The 18,905-nt window shown below is 41.0% G+C and overlaps 1 protein-coding gene across 8 annotated transcripts in view; it reads left to right on the forward strand.

The window, feature by feature from the left end:
• Positions 1–14,778: 14,778 nt before the first annotated feature.
• Positions 14,779–18,905, forward strand: part of EPHA5 (EPH receptor A5) — a 327,662-nt gene continuing 323,535 nt past the window's right edge. For all 8 annotated transcript variants that reach the window (XM_070395748.1, XM_070395765.1, XM_070395757.1 and 5 more), the window contains exon 1: positions 14,779–15,623. In XM_070395748.1, the coding sequence (XP_070251849.1) occupies positions 15,443–15,623 (181 nt within the window). In that variant the 5' untranslated portion in view covers positions 14,779–15,442. The remainder of the gene's footprint in view (positions 15,624–18,905) is intronic.

Here is an 18,905-nt window from a genome sequence, read left to right on the forward strand (position 1 = left end):
TTGGTTTACTGACTTCTTTCTGCAGTGTTTTAAAAGTTAGGGTTCTAATTCAATTCAACTACTTAGATTTTAACATTTTTTTAAAAATCTAGTTATATTACTATTAATGTTAAACTATTTATTTTTATATACTTTTACTCATTTTCCTTGCATTACTTTCTTAGTATTTTTTCCAGTTTTTATTTAATTTATCTTGAGGTGACAAACCCCATATTTAAAGCAATTATCTTGCAAATATTTTAAAGACAAAAACACTTTATTTTGGACTTATAACTGCGTTAGTTATTTACATACATCTACCCTTTCTCATAGACATTCATAGTTTTATACATTTAATCTTGATTTTCAGCTGTTGAATGTTCATAGCTATTCCTTAGCTCATATTTTGTTTATCTCTTGGTGACATGGAAAAATTTTTCAGAAAAATGTTTGTTATTATTTTGAGTCTATAGAAGACTCTGAATGTTTCATTCTCACATGAACAATATCTTTGCTGGTATTCAAAGTTTTAATTCACAATCATTTTTCTATTAAACCTCTATTGACTTCACTTCACTGTCCTCCTGCATTTATTGTTGTATAGAAAAGAAAATGAATAAAAACATGAAATCCCATGAAATCTTTAGAGAAAAAGCACTATAGAAATTTAACAATCAAGTAAGTGAAGAGTTTACCAAGAAATCAGTTGTCAAGGGAGAACTTCTTCCTCTCTTTGGAGAGGAAACAGCAGCATGCAGCCCTTGTCAAATTTGGACTATTTCAATTGAAAAATTTTACAAATATTATAAAGAACAAGTTGGCGATATCTTGTTAAAAATTAATTCTTAACCTTATATCAAATCCTTCAGTTCCATTTCTAAGTATATAAGTTTAGACAAATTCTCACAAAGCATGTGCAAGAGTCTTCATTACATTGCTAATGGTGAAAAAAATAGATAATTAAATTGTGCATTAACCCAACCTACATAATAAAAGCCTAATATGCTAAGTGTCCAGTCATTTGGTTGGCTGTTCAACCAATCAAAGCATAATATGCTAATGATATGCTAAGGCTGCTCAACCACTTGCTATGATGTGCACTGACCACCAAGGGGCAGACAGTTGACCAGTTGACCATTCACTATGATGTGCACTGACTGTCAGGGGGCAGATGCTCAACTCAGGAGCTTCCCCCTGGTGGTCAGTGTGCTCCCACAGGGAAACGCTGCTCAGCCAGAAGCCAGGCTCAAGGCTGGCAAGCACAATGGCAGTGGCAGGAGCCTCTTCTGCCACTGTGGCAGTGCTAAGGATGTCCAACTCCCGGACTTAGGCCCATGGGGAGCATTTTCCCCATGGGGAGCAGGCCTAAACTGTCAGTTGGACATCCCCTGAGGGTCCTGGACTGCGAGAGGGCACAGGCAGGGCTGAGGGACGCCCCCCCCAAGTGCACAAATTTCATACACTGGGCCTCTAGTGTATCAGAATACTATAAAACTACATAACTGAAAAAGTATATAATGGAATGAGATGCACATTTATTGACATGTATAAAATTGAAGATATAATGCTGACATTAAAAATACAAATTGATGCCCGGCTGGCATGGCTCAGTAGTTGAGCTTTGTCCGGTGAACCAGGAGGTCATTTTTCAATTCCTGTTCAGGGCATATACTGGGTTGCGGGCTTGATCCCATGTGGGAGGCATGCAGGAGGCAGCCAATCAATGATTCTCTCTTATAATTGGTGTTTCTCTCTCTCTCTTACTCTCCCTTTCTCTCTGAAATATATATATATATATATATATATATTTTTTAATTACAAATTGATGAATGTTACATATGTTAAATATTTTGAAAAATATTTAAGACCATACTAACTATAGTATTAATTTTAGTTAAAGTTATACATGCTCATAATTTAAAGACACATCTATACTAATCAAAGCCTAGGTAGCGATGTCATCACAAAATGGCCACCACTATATGGCCACCACAAGATAGCCTCACACAGGCTGACAGGGGAGGGCAGTTGTGGGTGATCAGGATGTCAGGGGAGGGCAGTTGAGGGTGATTGGGCCAGCAGGGGAGGGCAGTTGGGGGCAATCAGGCTGGCAGGGGAGCGGTTAGGGGGTGATCAGATTGGCAGGCAGAAGCGGTTAGGGGAAATCAGGCAGGCAGGTGAGCGGTTAGGAGCCAGTGGTCCAGGATTGTGAGAGGCATGTCTGACTGCTGGTTTGCAGGGATTGGGCCTAAACCTGCAGTTGGACATCCTCCAAGGGGTCCCAGATTGGAGAAGGTGAAGGCCATGTTGAGGAACACAGCCCCTCATGCACAAATTTCATGCACCGGGCCTCTAGTTAGGTTTATAAAATTTATTGATAAAGCAGTGGTTCATTATCTCTGTCCTTGACACCTCCATCTCCAAATCAACCATTTTGACTCTTTTAACTCATTATTTTGTATATAACAATATATCTCTAAATAAACATACTTTAGCATATCGAGTTTTTAAGATTTATACAATACCTATTGATTTTGCAATTATAAAGATAAGGAATTGATTCCCTTTCATCATTCCTCTCTATAACCATTCCATTACAGCCTCTCATCCCTCCTATTTATCAAAAGTGTTATTAGATCTACATTCACCATTTGCAATTTTATCACTGTGTGAATGCTATTGACAGGTCATTCAAGAGATAATCATATGATTACTTGTCTCTTTCTTAAAACTTTGTTTTCCCTAAATAACTTTTTCTTTCTACCTATTATTAAAATAACCACAATTTATTTGCTAATTATATTCTTCTTCTTGCATTAATATGCATCAACCATTCTGTAAATTGTATCTTCTAAAAGGAATCTTTCTAAAAACTTTCTGATCTCTTCAATGAGGACTGTATACCCTCCATGCCTGGAATACAGATCTCATCTTGGGATAATTCCTGAACATATTCTGAGAATTCTAATCTTATTTATTTCAGTGCTGGAGACATATTTTCTATAATTATTTCTTGGCTTATATGCTTAGTTTGGTAATGCACATCATCCAGTAACTTCTTAAGAATGGTTGAATGAGAAGTATTAAGAAATATAATTTTGCCGAAACTGGTTTGGCTCAGTGGATAGAGCGTCGGCCTGCGGACTGAAAGGTCCCAGGTTCGATTCCAGTCAAGGGCATGTACCTGGGTTGCAGGCACATCCCCAGTAGGAGATGTGCAGGAGGCAACTGATCGATGTTTCTCTCTCATCAATGTTTCTAACTCTCTATCTCTCTCCCTTCCTCTCTGTAAAAAATCAATAAAATATATATTTTTAAAATATATATATAAATTTATAATTTATAAATTTATTAATTCAGCTGTATATAAAAGTTGAAAATATTTTTTCTGTTGAATTTTGAAGACATTGCTTCATGTTTTTCTATTATCCAGTGTTGTTATTCACACACTTAAACTTATTCTGATTACTAACTCTTTCTGTCTGAATTTTTTGTATTGTTTTTCACTTTTTCTAGAAGCTAATAGACTCTCCTCTTTTTCATTATTGTTATAAAATGTCATGTCAATATGCTTTTGAATTAGTCTGTTTTTATCTATTTTACATCATGTGGTATGTGACTTTCAATATGTAAACTTGTGTCTTTTATTTTCAGATGTTTACTTTAATTATTTCTTTGCTGATTTTCTTTCACTCTCTTTTCTCTCTTTCTGGAATTATTATTTTAGAATGTCTGACCTTCTGATAAGTCCTCTGAATTTCTTAGAGTCACTTTGCAGTATCCTAGGTTTTTTACTCTTTGCTTCATTTTCTTCTCTGCATAATCAAACTTTTATTGAATTTTTCATTTCAGTCATATACATTTAATTTTCAAAAGTTTTTTGTCTGTTTGTTTGTTTGTTTTTTACTGCTCCATATTTATGTCTTGTCCCTTTTCCTGGATTCAAAGCTAAGTGGGCAAGGAAGGTTGACAGATCTGGTGTTGGGCATGGTGGTGGGCACACTTCCCAAGGTGTCTCCTATGACCTCACCTTCTGACATTTGTATCCTTTATAGTCCCTTCCTCTTGAATGTGGGTTGACCTAGTGACTTTCTTCTCATGAATCGGCAAAGGTGATAGAATATAATTTCTGAAATTAGATTGTAAAATATTATAACTCTTATCTTACTTGTGTACTCTCTCACCTTCTTGACTTGCTCACTTCGATGAAGCATGATGTAATGTTGAAGTGACTCACATAGCAGGGAACTGCGGATAGTCTCTGATTAAGAGCCTACAGGAAACACAATCCTGCCAACAAGAAAGTGACTGAGCTTAAAAGGAAATCCTTTGCCAGTTAAGGATTGAAATGACTATAATTCTATCCAACACCTTGATTTCAGCCTCTGAGGGACCCTGAACCACATAATACAGCTAAGCTGTGCCCAGTTCCAAGATTTATAGCAACTGTAAGGTGATCAATGTTGTTTCAAGTTGCTGAGTGTTGGGGTCATGTGTTTCCCCAAAATAGACAGCTAATATAATATAAAATATGTAGGAAACTATTTTGGTCTTAATTTGCCTGATATAAATGAGAACACTCTGACCCGTTTTGCTCAATAGTTAAAGTTTTGGCCCAGAGACCAAGGGTTGCAGGTTCCATTCGCTGTCCAGGCCACATACATGGGTTGCAGGTTCCTACCCTGGCCATAGTCAGGAGGCTTGTGGGAGGCAACTAATCAATGTGTCTCTCTAACATTGATGTTTCTCTCCTTCTCTCCCTCTCACCTCCCTTTAGAGAGAGAGAGAGAGAGAGAGAGAGAGAGAGAGCAGAGGCCTTTGTTTTACTTTTTTCAGAGAATAAAACTCCAGGTTTGAGTGAGGTAAGGAAGAGGGCAGCGCACTTAACTACATAGACTAGGAGACTGGGAAACCAATTATTTTTAAAACACACTTCAACCAAATACATGTTTTTATTCCATCAATCCACCATGAGAGTTGTCTACTGCCATAAGCTTCAGAGCCTTCTTGGAACTCATAATAAAAATCAGGTTGCTAATTAGTGTTGTACCTGTTGATTTAGGATTCAACTTTTCTTGGATCTCTTATTTATCAATTATCCATTTTCAGTTCATCTTCCAAAATATTTTTTGCTGTCTCCTTTCTTGTTCTCTTGCTCCTTAACATTGTGTTTGTTTTTTGAATGTAATCTCTTTATTAGTAATTTTAATAGTTTCAGAGGCAATCTAAAGTGGACCCAGGTCTTCAATCAGCTATATTCATATAATTCACAAACTCATCCCTATAACAATTTTAAGCAAATATAGAAGCTGTAAACATTCATATGGGGTTAATAGTATATAAATATTGTATGTGGCCTGAAATTTTAAAAATATTTTAATGTCAAATGTAGATTTCAAAAATTCTATTAAAATATTTGTTCTACATCATGGAGTTCTTTGATTTTTATAGTACTACAGTACTACATGAAAATGAAAGTTTTAATCTACCAATGAAAACACATCCTGCATATCAGATATTTACATTAGAATTCATAACAGTAGCAAAATTACAGTTATGAAGTAGCAACGAAAATAATTTTATGGTTGCGGATAACCACAATATGAGAAACTGTATTAAACTGTCACGGCATTAGGAAGGTTGAGAACCACTGGATTAGAAAATCCAAAATGGAAAATATATATTTAAAAAAAGGGACTTCAAGTCAAACTCCCAATACAAATTAATTAAAATGGTTGATTTTCTTCTTTTTCATTGCCCCCCCCCCCAAAACCGGGAAAAGAAAAATGTCTGCACACAAATAAGTAATAATTTTCCAATAGTTTGCTTAGAGAAACCAAGTCAAAATTCTACGAATGTGTGATGCTGCTTAAAAAGATATCTGTTTCCATATTCCTCAGACCAGCCACCTGACATTTCAAAAGATAAGAAGTACTGCTCAGCTTGAATGAACTAAAAAATATCTCTGCAAATGTATTTGAACTCATCTTTTGAAATGTCAGTTTGGGATGAAGTGATATGAATTACATATTTGGGTACTGGAATATGCTTTAAGAGTGTAAAAAAATTTTAAGGAGAGAGAATGAGATTCAAGAATATATTTTGAATATACCAAAGAAGTAAAAGTTTATATAGCTAATATTTTAAGAAATTTAGTTATCTACTTATAAGATCCTTAAAGTTTAAATACATAAATATGTTGTAGAACTTATATGATATTTATTTGATTTTCTGAATTTATTTATTCAATATTCCATTGCTATATCAGCTGCTATTTTGTGTACATGTTAAATATTTTTGTGCAACCTAATATTTTCCTTTAAAAAGGAACTTATTATACAGTTGGATTTGATTTGTCCTTTTTGTTGGATAAGTTAGTGATATAATCAGAATGGCGATAAACCACATATCACTAAAAAATAATGATAAAAATTGACTCATCATCTGGCCCAACAATTGTACTTTTGGGCATTTTATCCAAATATATGAAATGTATTTTCACCCAGGAACTGGTACACAAATGTTTATAGCAGGTTTATTTGTGATAGTCACGAGGTAGAAACTACCGAATGTCCTTCAATGAGTAAATGGTTAAACAAAAGGGTATAGCCATGGAATACTAACCAGCAATACGAACGAATGAGCTATTAATATACCAAAAACCTGGATAAACCTCAAGGAAATTCTACTAAATGAAAAAAAAAAATATTCATAATGAGTGCATACAACATAATCCCATTTTTGTAATCCCATTTAAGAAATAGAATAACAACATAGAAGATAATTTAATAGTGGGTTCCAGGGGCTAGGGGTGGAGGGATACATATGCCTGTAAATACATACACATAAGGAAATATTTTAGTGATGAGTATCTTGATTTTCCTGGAGATTACACAGGATACATACACATGTAATAGAATTGCATGGAAGTACATGCAGATATACAAAAACACATCAGCAAATTAGTGCAGTTATAACTGTTGAAATGTGAATAAGCTCTATAAATTGTGCCAATGTCATTTTCTTGGTTTTCACTTTGTATTATAAATATGTTATTATGTAAACATTAGTGGCCCGGTGCACAAAATTCCTGCATGGGGAGAGGGTGTCCCTCAGCCTAGCCTACACCCTCTCCAATCAGGGACATCCCTCTCGCAACCTGGGACCATTGGCTCTTAACCGCTCACCTGCCTGCCTGCCTGATCACCTCTAACTGCATCTGCCTGATTGCCCCTAACCCCTCTGCCTGCCTCCCTAATCACCCCTAACCTCTCTGCCTGCCTCCCTGATCTCCCCTAAGGTATATTAATAGCTCATTCATTCTTAACTGCCTCTGCCTGCCTGCCTGCCTGATTGCCCCCAAGTGCTCTCCCCTGCCGGCCTGATCTTGTCCCCAACTGCCTCTGCCTATCTGATTACCTCTAACTGCCTTCCCCTGCAGGCCTGATCTCACCCAGTCTCTGTCTCTCTTTGTTTTTCTCAGCAGTCCTCCGGGCCTCCCTGCCTCCCTGTCTCCCTCTTCCTCTTTCCTGGCTGGGAGGGGGCTTTTCTCTTGCTGCTTTTAAGATTCTCTCTTTGTCTTTAGTCCTGGCATTTTAATTATGATGTGTCTTGGTGTTGCCCTCTTTGGGTTCCTCTTGTTTGGGATTCTCTGTGCTTCCTGGACTTGTAAGTCTATTTTTTTTTTTTTTCACCAGGTAGGGGAAGTTTTCTGTCATTATTTCTTCAAATAGATTTTCAATATCTTGCTTTCTCTCTTTTTCTGACACCCCCATAATGCTCCTTGGATATGTGGAGTTGTAATATGGTCTGACACTGGCCACTAGGTACACTGGATTTTGGGACTCTAGGGAGGTGCAAAGTCAGCCACTGCCTGGGGCCACCCAGCAGAAGCTACAAAGAGGTCTGCAGATTCCTTCTGTTTGTGTCAGTTTGGAAGTGCCCAGACCAGGCCCAGCTATTAAGTATGGTGCTGGTGCTGGGTCTTGGGCCTATTATTGATAGGTTTGGGGCTCCCTGACCCAGCTGCAGCTTGTTTGAGAGCTTGTAGCCTGAGCAAGGACAGGCCATTTATATGCAAAAGCTGCTGCACACAGCTTGGATGGGGTTGTAAATTGGATGAGGTGGTGTCTTAGGGAATCACTAAGGAAGAGCACACAGAAATGCCTGGCAGTCAGCCCTGTCACTGGGTAGGTCCCAGCATAGGAACCATGATCCCTGCGAGCACCTCTGTCTGGGAGAAAGCTGCCCAGGAGTTCCTGCCCCAATGCCAGATAATCCAGTTCCTCCTCATATGTGTCTGTGTTCCCCAGAGCCTCGCCCTGGTGCGGGAGCTCAGAGGAAGTGGGACCTTGTAATTTCAGTTCATGATGCCAACCTTTTAAGAGGAACAGCTGGGACTCCAGCAGCCTCTGTGTCACTGAGCCCCAATCCACACTGGTTTTTACAGGCCCTAGTTCTTACTGCCCATAGGGACTTCTTTTCCCAGCTCTGGGACCCTGGGCTGGGGATCTGGTGTGGGGCTGGGACTCCTTGCCCCTCTGGGTGTCCTCTGCAGAGATGATCTCCCTCCCTATTAAAAAAGTGGCGCATGTGGATGCCAGACCAGCTCATTCAGCACCTCTGCACCTCCTACCAGTCTCAGTGTGCTTTCTTCTTTACTTCTCTAGTTGTAGGACTTCCATTTACCCAGCTTTCCAGCAGTTCCAGATGATGGTTATTCTGTATTTTAGTTGTAATTTTGATGTGGTTTGGGGAAGCAGTGAGTACAGGCATTTACCTATGCTGCCATCTTGTTGTCCTCAAATTTTTAAAAAAGTATAATTGCTGGATGTAAAAGTACCCACATTTTAAAGGCACTTGATGATACTGTGAAACCATCCTATAAAAGATGTTCCAGATTCATTTTTCACCAACAGAATATGAGATTTTAATTGATATATTTTCCCAGAAGTCTGTTCCATGGACAATTAACAAAAGTATCATCAAAATCCGGTGTGGATCAGTTGATTGAGCATGGTTGCTGATTCCATTCCCAGTCAAAGCACGTGTTTCTCCTTGATGTTTCTCTTCCTCCCTCTCCCTTCCTCTCTCTTTAAAAACAAACAAAAACACAACACAACAAAACAAAAACCCTGTTTACACATATGTTCTTTTTTAACTTATGCTATTGAGCAAATATATCAGCTTACTTCTAGCAAATTATAGATAGTTATATGATACTAGAGGCCTGGTGGATGGATTCATGCACTGGTGGGGTCCCTTGGTGTGGCCTGCAGGGATCAGGCCGAAACTGGCAGTCCAATGCCCCATGCTGCTCCTGCCTGCTGCTCCCGCTCATCCTGGCCCTGCTGTGCCTGCCACAGGCTTGCACCTAGTCAGTCCCAATTTGGAGATGCTCACACACCACAGTGGTGCTCACCAGCTGTGAGCCCTGAGTCTGGTGCCCATCAGTTAGCTGAGTGGTGCTCCTGTGTGGGAGTGCACTGACCACCAGGGGGCAGCTCCTGCATTGAGGTCTGCCCCCTGGTGGTCAGTGTTCATCATAGCAACCAGTTGTTCAGTCGCTTAGTCTTTTATATATAGAGATGATAAATTCTTGTATGAGTAGCTTATTTATAAATTTTAAGGCAGCATCTGCACTGAATTTAATAAAAACCTTATTTTGAATATAAAATATATTATAGCCTACTTTCCACCCATCACTGTATACTACTGGATTCCAGAAGATGAGGTAGAATCAGTGAAATTTTATATGAAGTGAGTCAGTTTCACAGTGTATCACCTTAGTCTTGGGACTCTTCTGCAGGAACTCTCCCTATTTCTTCAGCCCTGAGAGTCCTCATTATTTCAGTGTCCACATCTTCACAAGGTGCCAGTTATCCAACATGCTGGAGGCAAACAAAAACCGAAAAACTTCCTGGCAGGGAAGTTTGGCTCCTCATCGATTCCAGCAGCCTCGGCCTCTTCCTATGCTGCATGGTCGGCAATCCTAGAACATTCATGCAGGAATGATTAAAGAATACAACAACTACCACCAACAATGATGAAAATCTGCAGTTCTTTGATTCATGGCAATCGATTTGAATATCTTGTTTTTTATTCTTTGCTACAAAAGTCTCTATTAATACTCATGAGCAATAGGGGATTATTCTGTTCTCAATATTCATAGAAAAGAAGCTAAAATGAGTGTGAATATGACATGGACATATTTAATAAGTGAAGTTCTTATGAGCAATAACTTAATGTATTGTTAAATAATGAAATAATTGATATATTTAAACCATCATTAACTTATTAAGATGTTTTTAGTCAATTATTTTATAATCAATTAAGTTTAAATTATATGACATTTAACATTAATAGATAAAAATGGAATTATCCTATATCAGAAAAATTCGAAAAGAACAAAATAACAATGAACAAAACTTAAAATATTTTGTTTTCTGTAATTAAATTAAAATGCAACATATAAAATGATGAATGTATTAGAATCATCTTGGTTGTGAACTTGAGAGCTATGGATTAGTTAAATATATTTTAGTTAATCTTTACCTTTAGGATCAAAATAATTAACATCATCATATAGCTATCCTCTTCAGCAAATCACAAACCTGAAAATTTAACTTCAATGAAGTATATCATAGTTTCATTAGGATATCTTTTTTATAAAATATATTTTTATTGATTTCAGAGAGGAAGGAAGGGGGAGAGAGAGATAGAAACATCAATGATGAGAGAGAATCAATGATAGGCTGCCTCCTGCATACCCCAAACTGGGGATCGAGCCTGCAACCCGGATATGTGCCCTGACCAGGAATCGAAACATTACCTCCTGGTTCATAGGTTGATGCTCAAGCACTGAGCCACACTGACCAGGCTAGGATATCTTACAATTTCATATTTAAACTACCATGAGTTAAAATTTTATTTTCACTTTTTCTCCAAATTCTTCTAAAAAAATGTAACTAAGGGACAAAAACATTTAAAAGTTACATAAAAAAATGCTAACATTACAAAATATTTTAGAAAAAAATGCTTTTTGGTTTAGGGCATTTTACTTAGTTTTGTAAAAACTATTGTTTATGATTTCTACCATGGGCTTAGTGCCATCTTTTTGTGTTAATATTATTGGAAAACACACCTCAGTCTTATTTCCTTGATTTGGTCCATTGTTTCCATTGTGCAGAGGCAGACTGTGTGCATTTTTTCGTGTACGTGAGATGGTCTTTTCTCCAGGCTATGCTTATTTAGGATCCTTCATTTATTGTTTTCTTCTACTATTTGACCTGTACTTTATTATTTGTCTAATTGCTTTCAGATTTAAATGAACGTGAAAATTTGAATATTTTAATCTATTAATTATTCCTGTTAATGCAGAATTTTAGAGTAGTCTTTTTTTTCTTTTTTTAGAAAATCTAGTTATCTGTTCTTTAATTCTGTTACAATTTTCTCAAATAGAGTTAGCACCATGTGTTTAAATTCCCATGTTTTACCAGCTGTGAGACTGCTCAGCTCATCTAATCTCATGTCCTTGGTCTTCTCATCATTAACATGGGGCTATTAATTACACTGACATCATGGTTGAAGTGTCAGCATTAAGTAAAATAATTAATGTAAAATATCACATAATGCTTCACACATAGCAAAACTTCAGTAAGTACTAGCACATCTGCTTATTATGATTGTTTTTGTTATTCTACTTTGAATGCAGTTAAGATATATTCAGGCTTATTAATACACTGAACTTAATTATAATACCTCTTATAGGGTAGTGAACTTTCAAGGTGTCTTTTCAAGGTGATTCTAAATATATTTTCTTCACAAAAGCTTAGTACAAAAGCCAGATCCAAGCAGAGATCTAGGGAGACACCAACCACTTTCATATTTTGAGGCCACAGCATTTATCCCAAACAATAAGAAATTCAAACAATGACATCCAAACCAGGACTGATGTGGTATTTTCTTGTGCAAAGAAGTAAGTATGAATGAAGGAACAAATTTTTTTTCTTTTCCTATAATGCCATGGTCTAATGTAAGTATGCTAAATAGTACTGACATGCCAAGAAATCATCATATGGTTGAATATAGCATCTCCTTTGAGATTGAGGCCCAAGCCAAACCACCTATTACCTTTTCTGATGAATACTCATTAGATCAAAAAAAAAAATCACTTCCTTTGCTGTCACTTGAGCTTTGTTTTACAGCTGTTCATTCTTTCAAAAATGTGTAATAAATATTATTGAACAATAATATGGCTATCATTTAAGGTGGAGAATACAAGGCATTTTGCATTCTGTATTCTCAGTCATGTAATGATTTAGCTATCTTGGGTAGGAGATGACACAATTACTCAGCATCATGATGGTGATGAAACCAGTGTTTCAGGTTTTCTTTGACATTCCTTGTTTAAATTGTCTCTTTATGTCAATATGTATATGTATAATTGCTAGGTAATTTGTTCCAGTTTTTAATGCAGAAAATATTGCCAGTTGTGTTGATTTACATAAATCATAACTATGGATACTTTGAGGAGAGCCAAGTCACTTCATTTTGGAAAAAGATTGGTCTTGACTCTCCTTGGACACTGGGTAGGATTTATTTATTTTTAATTTTATTAAAATATGTTTTTGTTGATTTGAGAGAGAGAGGAACGGAGAGGGAGAGAGAGATAGAGAAACATTGTCAGATGGGGATCAAATCTGTGACTTCTTGGTGCATGGGACAATGCTCAATCCACTGAGCCACACTGGTGGGGCCACTAGATAGGATTTAGAGGAGAGATGTGTGTTTGGAGGGGAGCGGGGAGGGGTGTTAATTTTTTTTTTAGGAATATGTAGAATGGAGTGACAGATGTAAAGACAGAGAGGTACAGGCAATTTAGAGGACACTGAATTTACAGTTTTAGTCTAAAATGAAATAGAAAGTTTAAGCCCTTTGTAGTAGAAGTACTAAATGCTACGCTGTGAAGAAATGGAGTAATTTTGTAGTCAATAGCACATAATTGGAGGTAGATGGACAGAGTAATAATATAGAAATGCAAAAAATATGGGAGAGAAGGGAGCTGGAAGATCAATTCCCAATCTCTCATTTTACTGATGAGGTTACTGAGGCCTCTAGAAGGAAAGCAACTATGTGAAAGCCCCATTCAACTGCCTATGTCTAATATTAGCATTATCATGTATTCCGAGGCTTTAGATGACGTATTTGATATTCTGTTTAGATATTTGTAAATAAGTCATCTATAAATTTAAGGGGAGGAGCTTACTTCTTGAATGGTCTTCACAAGGAAACATAAATCTTAACTTTGCATTTCACTGTGAGGCTGTTTGCCAAACTGAATGATTGATTGATGCGCTGTTATTCCTCTAAATTTGCTTCATGCATGTGGACAACATTGTAATAGAAATAAGCAGCTTTTAGATTTCTGGTGCCAAAATATTTCAGTAAAAACAGAAAAAGAAAGAAAAAAAGATGAGCCTCCATGTATTTACAAAATTGCTTTTCTGCTGCTTTATTCTTACATCTTTATTGCAAATATTTAAACAAAAAAAGCACATGTCATCAGCTAAAGATTATGAGAAATGTCTTGTGCAGACAAACAGGTCTCTAGATGTCAAAGCCCGTGAGCAGACTTCCCTTTATTGGGTATGAGTGCAAGCCCAACCTTTACAATAGTTACTACACACCAGTAAATCAAAATACCTTTCTTCTGAAGTCACACTTGTTTGTAACTGCTTTCTTTGCACTCTTTTTTCTTTTTATGCCAGTATACTAAAATTGCCCTCCAGAGGTATCTCTTTGAGAGAATTAATGGAAAATTGAAGAAAATATTAAAGCAAGAGTCGACAGATAGAGGTGAAGCATAGAAAGTTAATTGTTTTAAGTTGGTTTTGTCCATAATGATTTATAAGTCTCTCAATGCAGTAGAACACGAGAAATGAAAATAATTATTTTTCAAAAAACGGAAATGATTTGACCCGTGCCAGTTTCATGAGAATTAATGACGTGGATCTGCATATCATATAATTTCTCGGATACTAAGACAGTCTATCAATGAAATTGATGAATTAAGTCATCACATCTTAAAATACCTGGTACACTACAAATCTCATTAAGCCAAATTCTTGGACTCCCCGGAATCTCAATCATAGCAGTGGTGTCTAAATTCAGAAATTCTACCATGCACTTCTGAAGGAAACGTTGACTAATTATCCCATTCCAGCAGCAAAAGAATTGGAAGCACGGAAAGGGTGAGCAGCAGTAAGCCACATAGGTGTGCAAGAAACGAGCCATCCACCAGCGGAGCCTGCGAATGCGGGGCTATGTTCCCACCAGCGTGTTGATGCCACAAGCCTGTCACGGGCAGCCGGCAAAATGCCAAACCGAGGAACCCGCTTCTCCAGGGGCTGCACCGAGCCAGGGCTGATTTCTCTTTCGCCTCCCGGGAGCCTGGGTCCTCGCTGGCGACCTCAGGAGGATGCTTCGCCCTCATTATCCTGGGAGAGTGACGCGCCTTTCCCGGAGAACGCTAGGCAACCCTCCCCACGGTAGCAGCCAGATGACTTCCCTCCGTGGGTGTGTGACTCCGTCCCAGCCACTCACACGTACAGTAGATCCTCGCTGGCGGGGCTCTGCCAGCAGCAGCCGAGGGCGGGGGAGCTGGGAGGAGGAGGAGGAGAGAGGGGTGGGAGGTGCAGAGCCGGTAGGCGGCGGAGAGCCAGGAGCCCCAGACACAGCGGGAGCGCGCCGTGCGGTGCAGTTGCCACCTCGCCTCGCAGCCGCGCACACAACGCCTCCTGCCCGAGCCGCGCGAACCGCTGCAGCCCCGCCGCCGGGCTCCCCGCCCCAGCCGGCTCGCGGCCGCCAGTCCCGCCCCGCGTCAGCCCGCAGCGCAGCCCGCAGCTCTTCCCCTCGGCCGGCCTCTTAGAACTCCGGCTCCTTTCCTTTGCTGGCCTCTCTCCTAGTTCCCCCACCCCGTATTTTCTCAACTCCCTTCCTTTATCCTTAGCCACCCAGATTCCCCGCTTCTTCTTTTATTGGGGATTTCTTCTTGACTTAAGATGACTTGTCTCCCATACCCGCGTCCGCTTCAGCCCTGAAGACCGGGAAGCAGCTTTGATCTTCCCCGGGGGCATTCAAAAGACCGCAATCCTTAAAATTCCTAGGAGGCAAAGGAACAGGACGGGGGACCTCCTGGACACCCTTGAGTCCAGCCCAGAGCTGCACTATCGACCGCAACTCGTATTTCATTGAACCCCACCGGAGAGGAGGGAGAGAGGGGTCGGAAGCAAACTTCATCCAGCCCAGAGGATCCGCGCTCCCCGCGTCGGCAGGAGCCGCGTGCCGGAAGGCGAAGACCCCCGCGGGGAAAGAGGAGCCGCGAGCCTTCCACCCCCTCGGCGGGGCCGGAGCCCTGGACTGAGCCGCGCGGGGCAGCAGCGGCGGAGGCAGCCGGGAGAAGATGCGGGGCTTGGGGCCCCGGGGTGCGGGACGCCGGCGGCCCCCGGACCGCGGCGCTGACTCCCCCAGCACCCCTGCTTCTCTGGCCGGCTGCTACTCCGCGCCCCGCAGGGCCCCGCTCTGGACATGCCTTCTCCTGTGCGCCGCGCTCCGGACCCTCCTGGCCAGTCCCAGCAACGAAGGTAGCGCAGTGGGGAGGCGGGGGGGGGGGGGGGGTGGAGGTGACCGAGGCGACCCTGGCGGAGGGGCGAGGCGGGGCCTGGGAGTGGGAACCGGCGCGCTCTGGACGCGGCTGCTGGGGACAACATCTCCCTCCTGGCCTGGAATGAGCACTTGCGGTCCGCTTTCGCTAGCCTTTCCCGCTGGTTCTCTGCTGTTCCTGGTTGTATTGTTTGACATGAGCTGCGGGAGTGCTGGCGAGCAACCTGCCTGTGCACAGAGGCTGGTTGGGCGGGGGGGCATGGAAGTTGGGAGCCGGGGTTCGGAGATGGCTGAGACCCTCGCCAGGAGGCTGGGTGCGGCTGGGGCGCACAGGAAGCGTGCGGGGCAGTACCATTCCGGGTGTGGAGGAGTGGGAACTGTTTCAAGAAGCGCAGTGACTAGGACCTGGGGCGCGGTGGGGCTTTTAGAAACCGTTATTTGAGGCTGATGATGGGAAAGGTTGTGGGGGTGGCTGGGATGCTTTTATTTGGAGGGAAGTGCCTCCGGGGACCTGTTATTTAGGGCATCGCCAGCTGCTATTCTGGGGTGGGTGGCAAGAGCTTTCATTCCCTAGGGGAGGGGGGTGGCGAAGGACGGCAGGCGCTCTTCACTGTGGGGTTCCTTTCACTTTGGGGGCTCGCGATCCTACTGAGGCGAAAGTGGAAGGAGGCGCGGAGGGAGTGGGGGAATGTCGCTGCAGGGAAGTTGCCGCTGGACCGCACTGGGGCTTGTCTCTGTTTCCTAAGGGAAAAGTCGGCTGCGGCCCTTCCGTGGGTGCTGGAGTCCCTAGTGCTCCTCCCTGCTCCCCGGACCCAGAAAACTGCCCCTGCCGGCCTCTGGGAGGGTAGGGCCAGGCGCGGGAGCAGCACCTGGGCGGCGATCGGTGCCCCCGGAGTGTGCGCAGCCCTGGGCCCGCCGCCACCCCGCACAGCCCTGGGCCTCCGGGTGGCTGCGCTGGCCGCTCTCCTCGGACTGCGCTGGGCACTGGGTCTCAGCACCTGGACGCCTTCCTCTAGGGTGAGGGGCAGCATCTCATGTCTGACCAGGGGAAAACATCTAAAACCCTACTTCCTCGCCGGAGGGCTGGGATTTCGGGTGCCACCAGGGAGGCACAGAACCTTAAAATTGTCCTCCCAGTTCCAGGGCAAGGGACTCTGGGCCGGAAAGATGAGCAGCGGAGTCCTGTGTGTCCTCATGACTCGCACGGGTTTTGTCTTGGTTGTAAGAGAAGGCTCTGAGCTGGTTTTCCAGCGCTGCCAGCTCCCTAGGAACCCTGTGAAAACTGAACGGATTGAGACTCCCATCCTCCTCCAGTCCATGAACTTCTCTCTTTAATTCCTAATTTTTTTTTAAAAAAAATTATGTAAGGGGTATACGTAGTTTGATCTGTCTGCCATCTCCCGTGCCTAATCCAAGCAATCTGCATTTCCCCCTTCTCCATAAACTTGAAAAAGTGTTGTCTGAGTCGTCGTCCTTTTATTAACGTCTCCTGTTAAATTCATTATATTAGAAGTCCAGGGATTATAACGGGGTTAGGAGCCCTTTCATTAAATGTCTTATTCCACCGGAAGGGGCATTCCTGGTTTGGATTTAAAGAGTAATCGTTATATGCACTCTTTTGCGTTCCTATTATATATACCCCCCCCCCCCCCCAAGGAGTGATGGGGGAAGGGGGATATTTAGAGATGAAAGGGAGTAAGTAGCTCCAGGTTAGAGAGGAGGATGCAATGAAGTGGCGACCCTGAATGGAAACAAGGGCCAAGACTGTGTGAGGAGGAAGAAGAGGCAGAAGGAAATGGAGGGAAGCCAGGAGATAGCGCTGGTCTCCTAAAGTGCTGTAAGTGGAACAAGACCTTGTGGGAGATAGACTGGCTGATTTCATAAACTTAATATCCAGGGTTGTATTGTCCTCACCCCAGCTAGGGGAACACACAGCAAAACTTGGGCTACAGTGAGATAGAGTGGCAGAGGTCTAACCAAAACTGAATGCTACTTTACCACCCAGTGCTGCTCTGAAAGACCTAAAAATAAAGGCATGTCTGCTGTTTGGAGCACATTTTGTAATGTGTCACTATGTTATGTAATTAAAAATAAAATCTTATTAATACATATATGACTTCATCTCATTCATTCCATCTCTGCCCAGCAGTTTTCCGTCTTTACATTAGTACCATCCCAGACCTTTATTTATGTTCTTCTCTAAAATGTATGTTCTTTTCTTTTTGTTTCTCTATGACAGTGTTGCAAGTCAAACAACAAGAATAGATTAAGATATTAACAACAGCAGTCTATTTATTTAAAGATTCGGATTGGAGTTTTTTAAGCTTGTTTTTGATTGTTTATTTTTGGAGGGACTCTGGAATATCAAGGGCAGAAAGATATGATGAATACTCTGAACCCATTAATAACTTGCTCTCATATGCTTTGCTTTCTACAATCTATAGATGCTCAGTGACTTACCAAATGGTAGTGTATACAGGGTGGGGCAAAAGTAGGTCTACAGTTGTGAGTATAGGAAACACAGTTTATTTTTGTATTATTATTCATTTTTGTCTTATTTTCCATAGGAACAGCTGTAAAACCACTTTTGCCCCACCATGTATATACCTTACATATGTATATAATATAATATAATGCTCCCATTATATGACAAAAAATGAGGATGAAGACAGATAGAAAGGTGAGTTCACAGTCATAATTTGTAATTAGTTATTTATAAAACTTAACTTCAGTAGACATAAATAGGCAGAATTGAAGAGAAAAAAACAAACATATATCTAGAATCTTGGGCTGATGAGAAAGGTATGTTAAAATCTGTTAGAGAAAAGACAGTAAGAGGAAAATTTACTCTCTAGCCTAGCATTCTAAATACATCTTTTGTTGTCTTATTACACACATTAGGCATCAATGAGCTGTGGAGGAAACTTTTGAACTACAATATAATACACAAAACTTTTTATTATAAAATGGTCCAGAGTTGTATTTAGGAAGGAACTTATCTAAGATTGGTCAAGCAAAACTAATATTAGCAAGTGTATCAAGTGAAAATTTTAACAGATTTAATAAGTAAAGGGAGCCTGTCCACTGTTATGTATCTGGAGGTGGCCCTGAACTTATTCAATAACTGCCACTTTTTGCTGTCTGGAGATATATTTGTAAACAAGCATTATTTGACAAGTGGTTTTCACAACAGGGATTCTGGGCCAATTATGTTGAACAGCTCTGCATTGAAAATGATTCACCCGCAGTGAATCAAGCTTAAT

The sequence above is a fragment of the Myotis yumanensis genome, unplaced genomic scaffold (assembly GCF_028538775.1).
Source record: "Myotis yumanensis isolate MYYU_CA2020_CCGP unplaced genomic scaffold, mMyoYum1.0.hap1 SCAF_1, whole genome shotgun sequence".
Taxonomy (NCBI): domain Eukaryota; kingdom Metazoa; phylum Chordata; class Mammalia; order Chiroptera; family Vespertilionidae; genus Myotis; species Myotis yumanensis.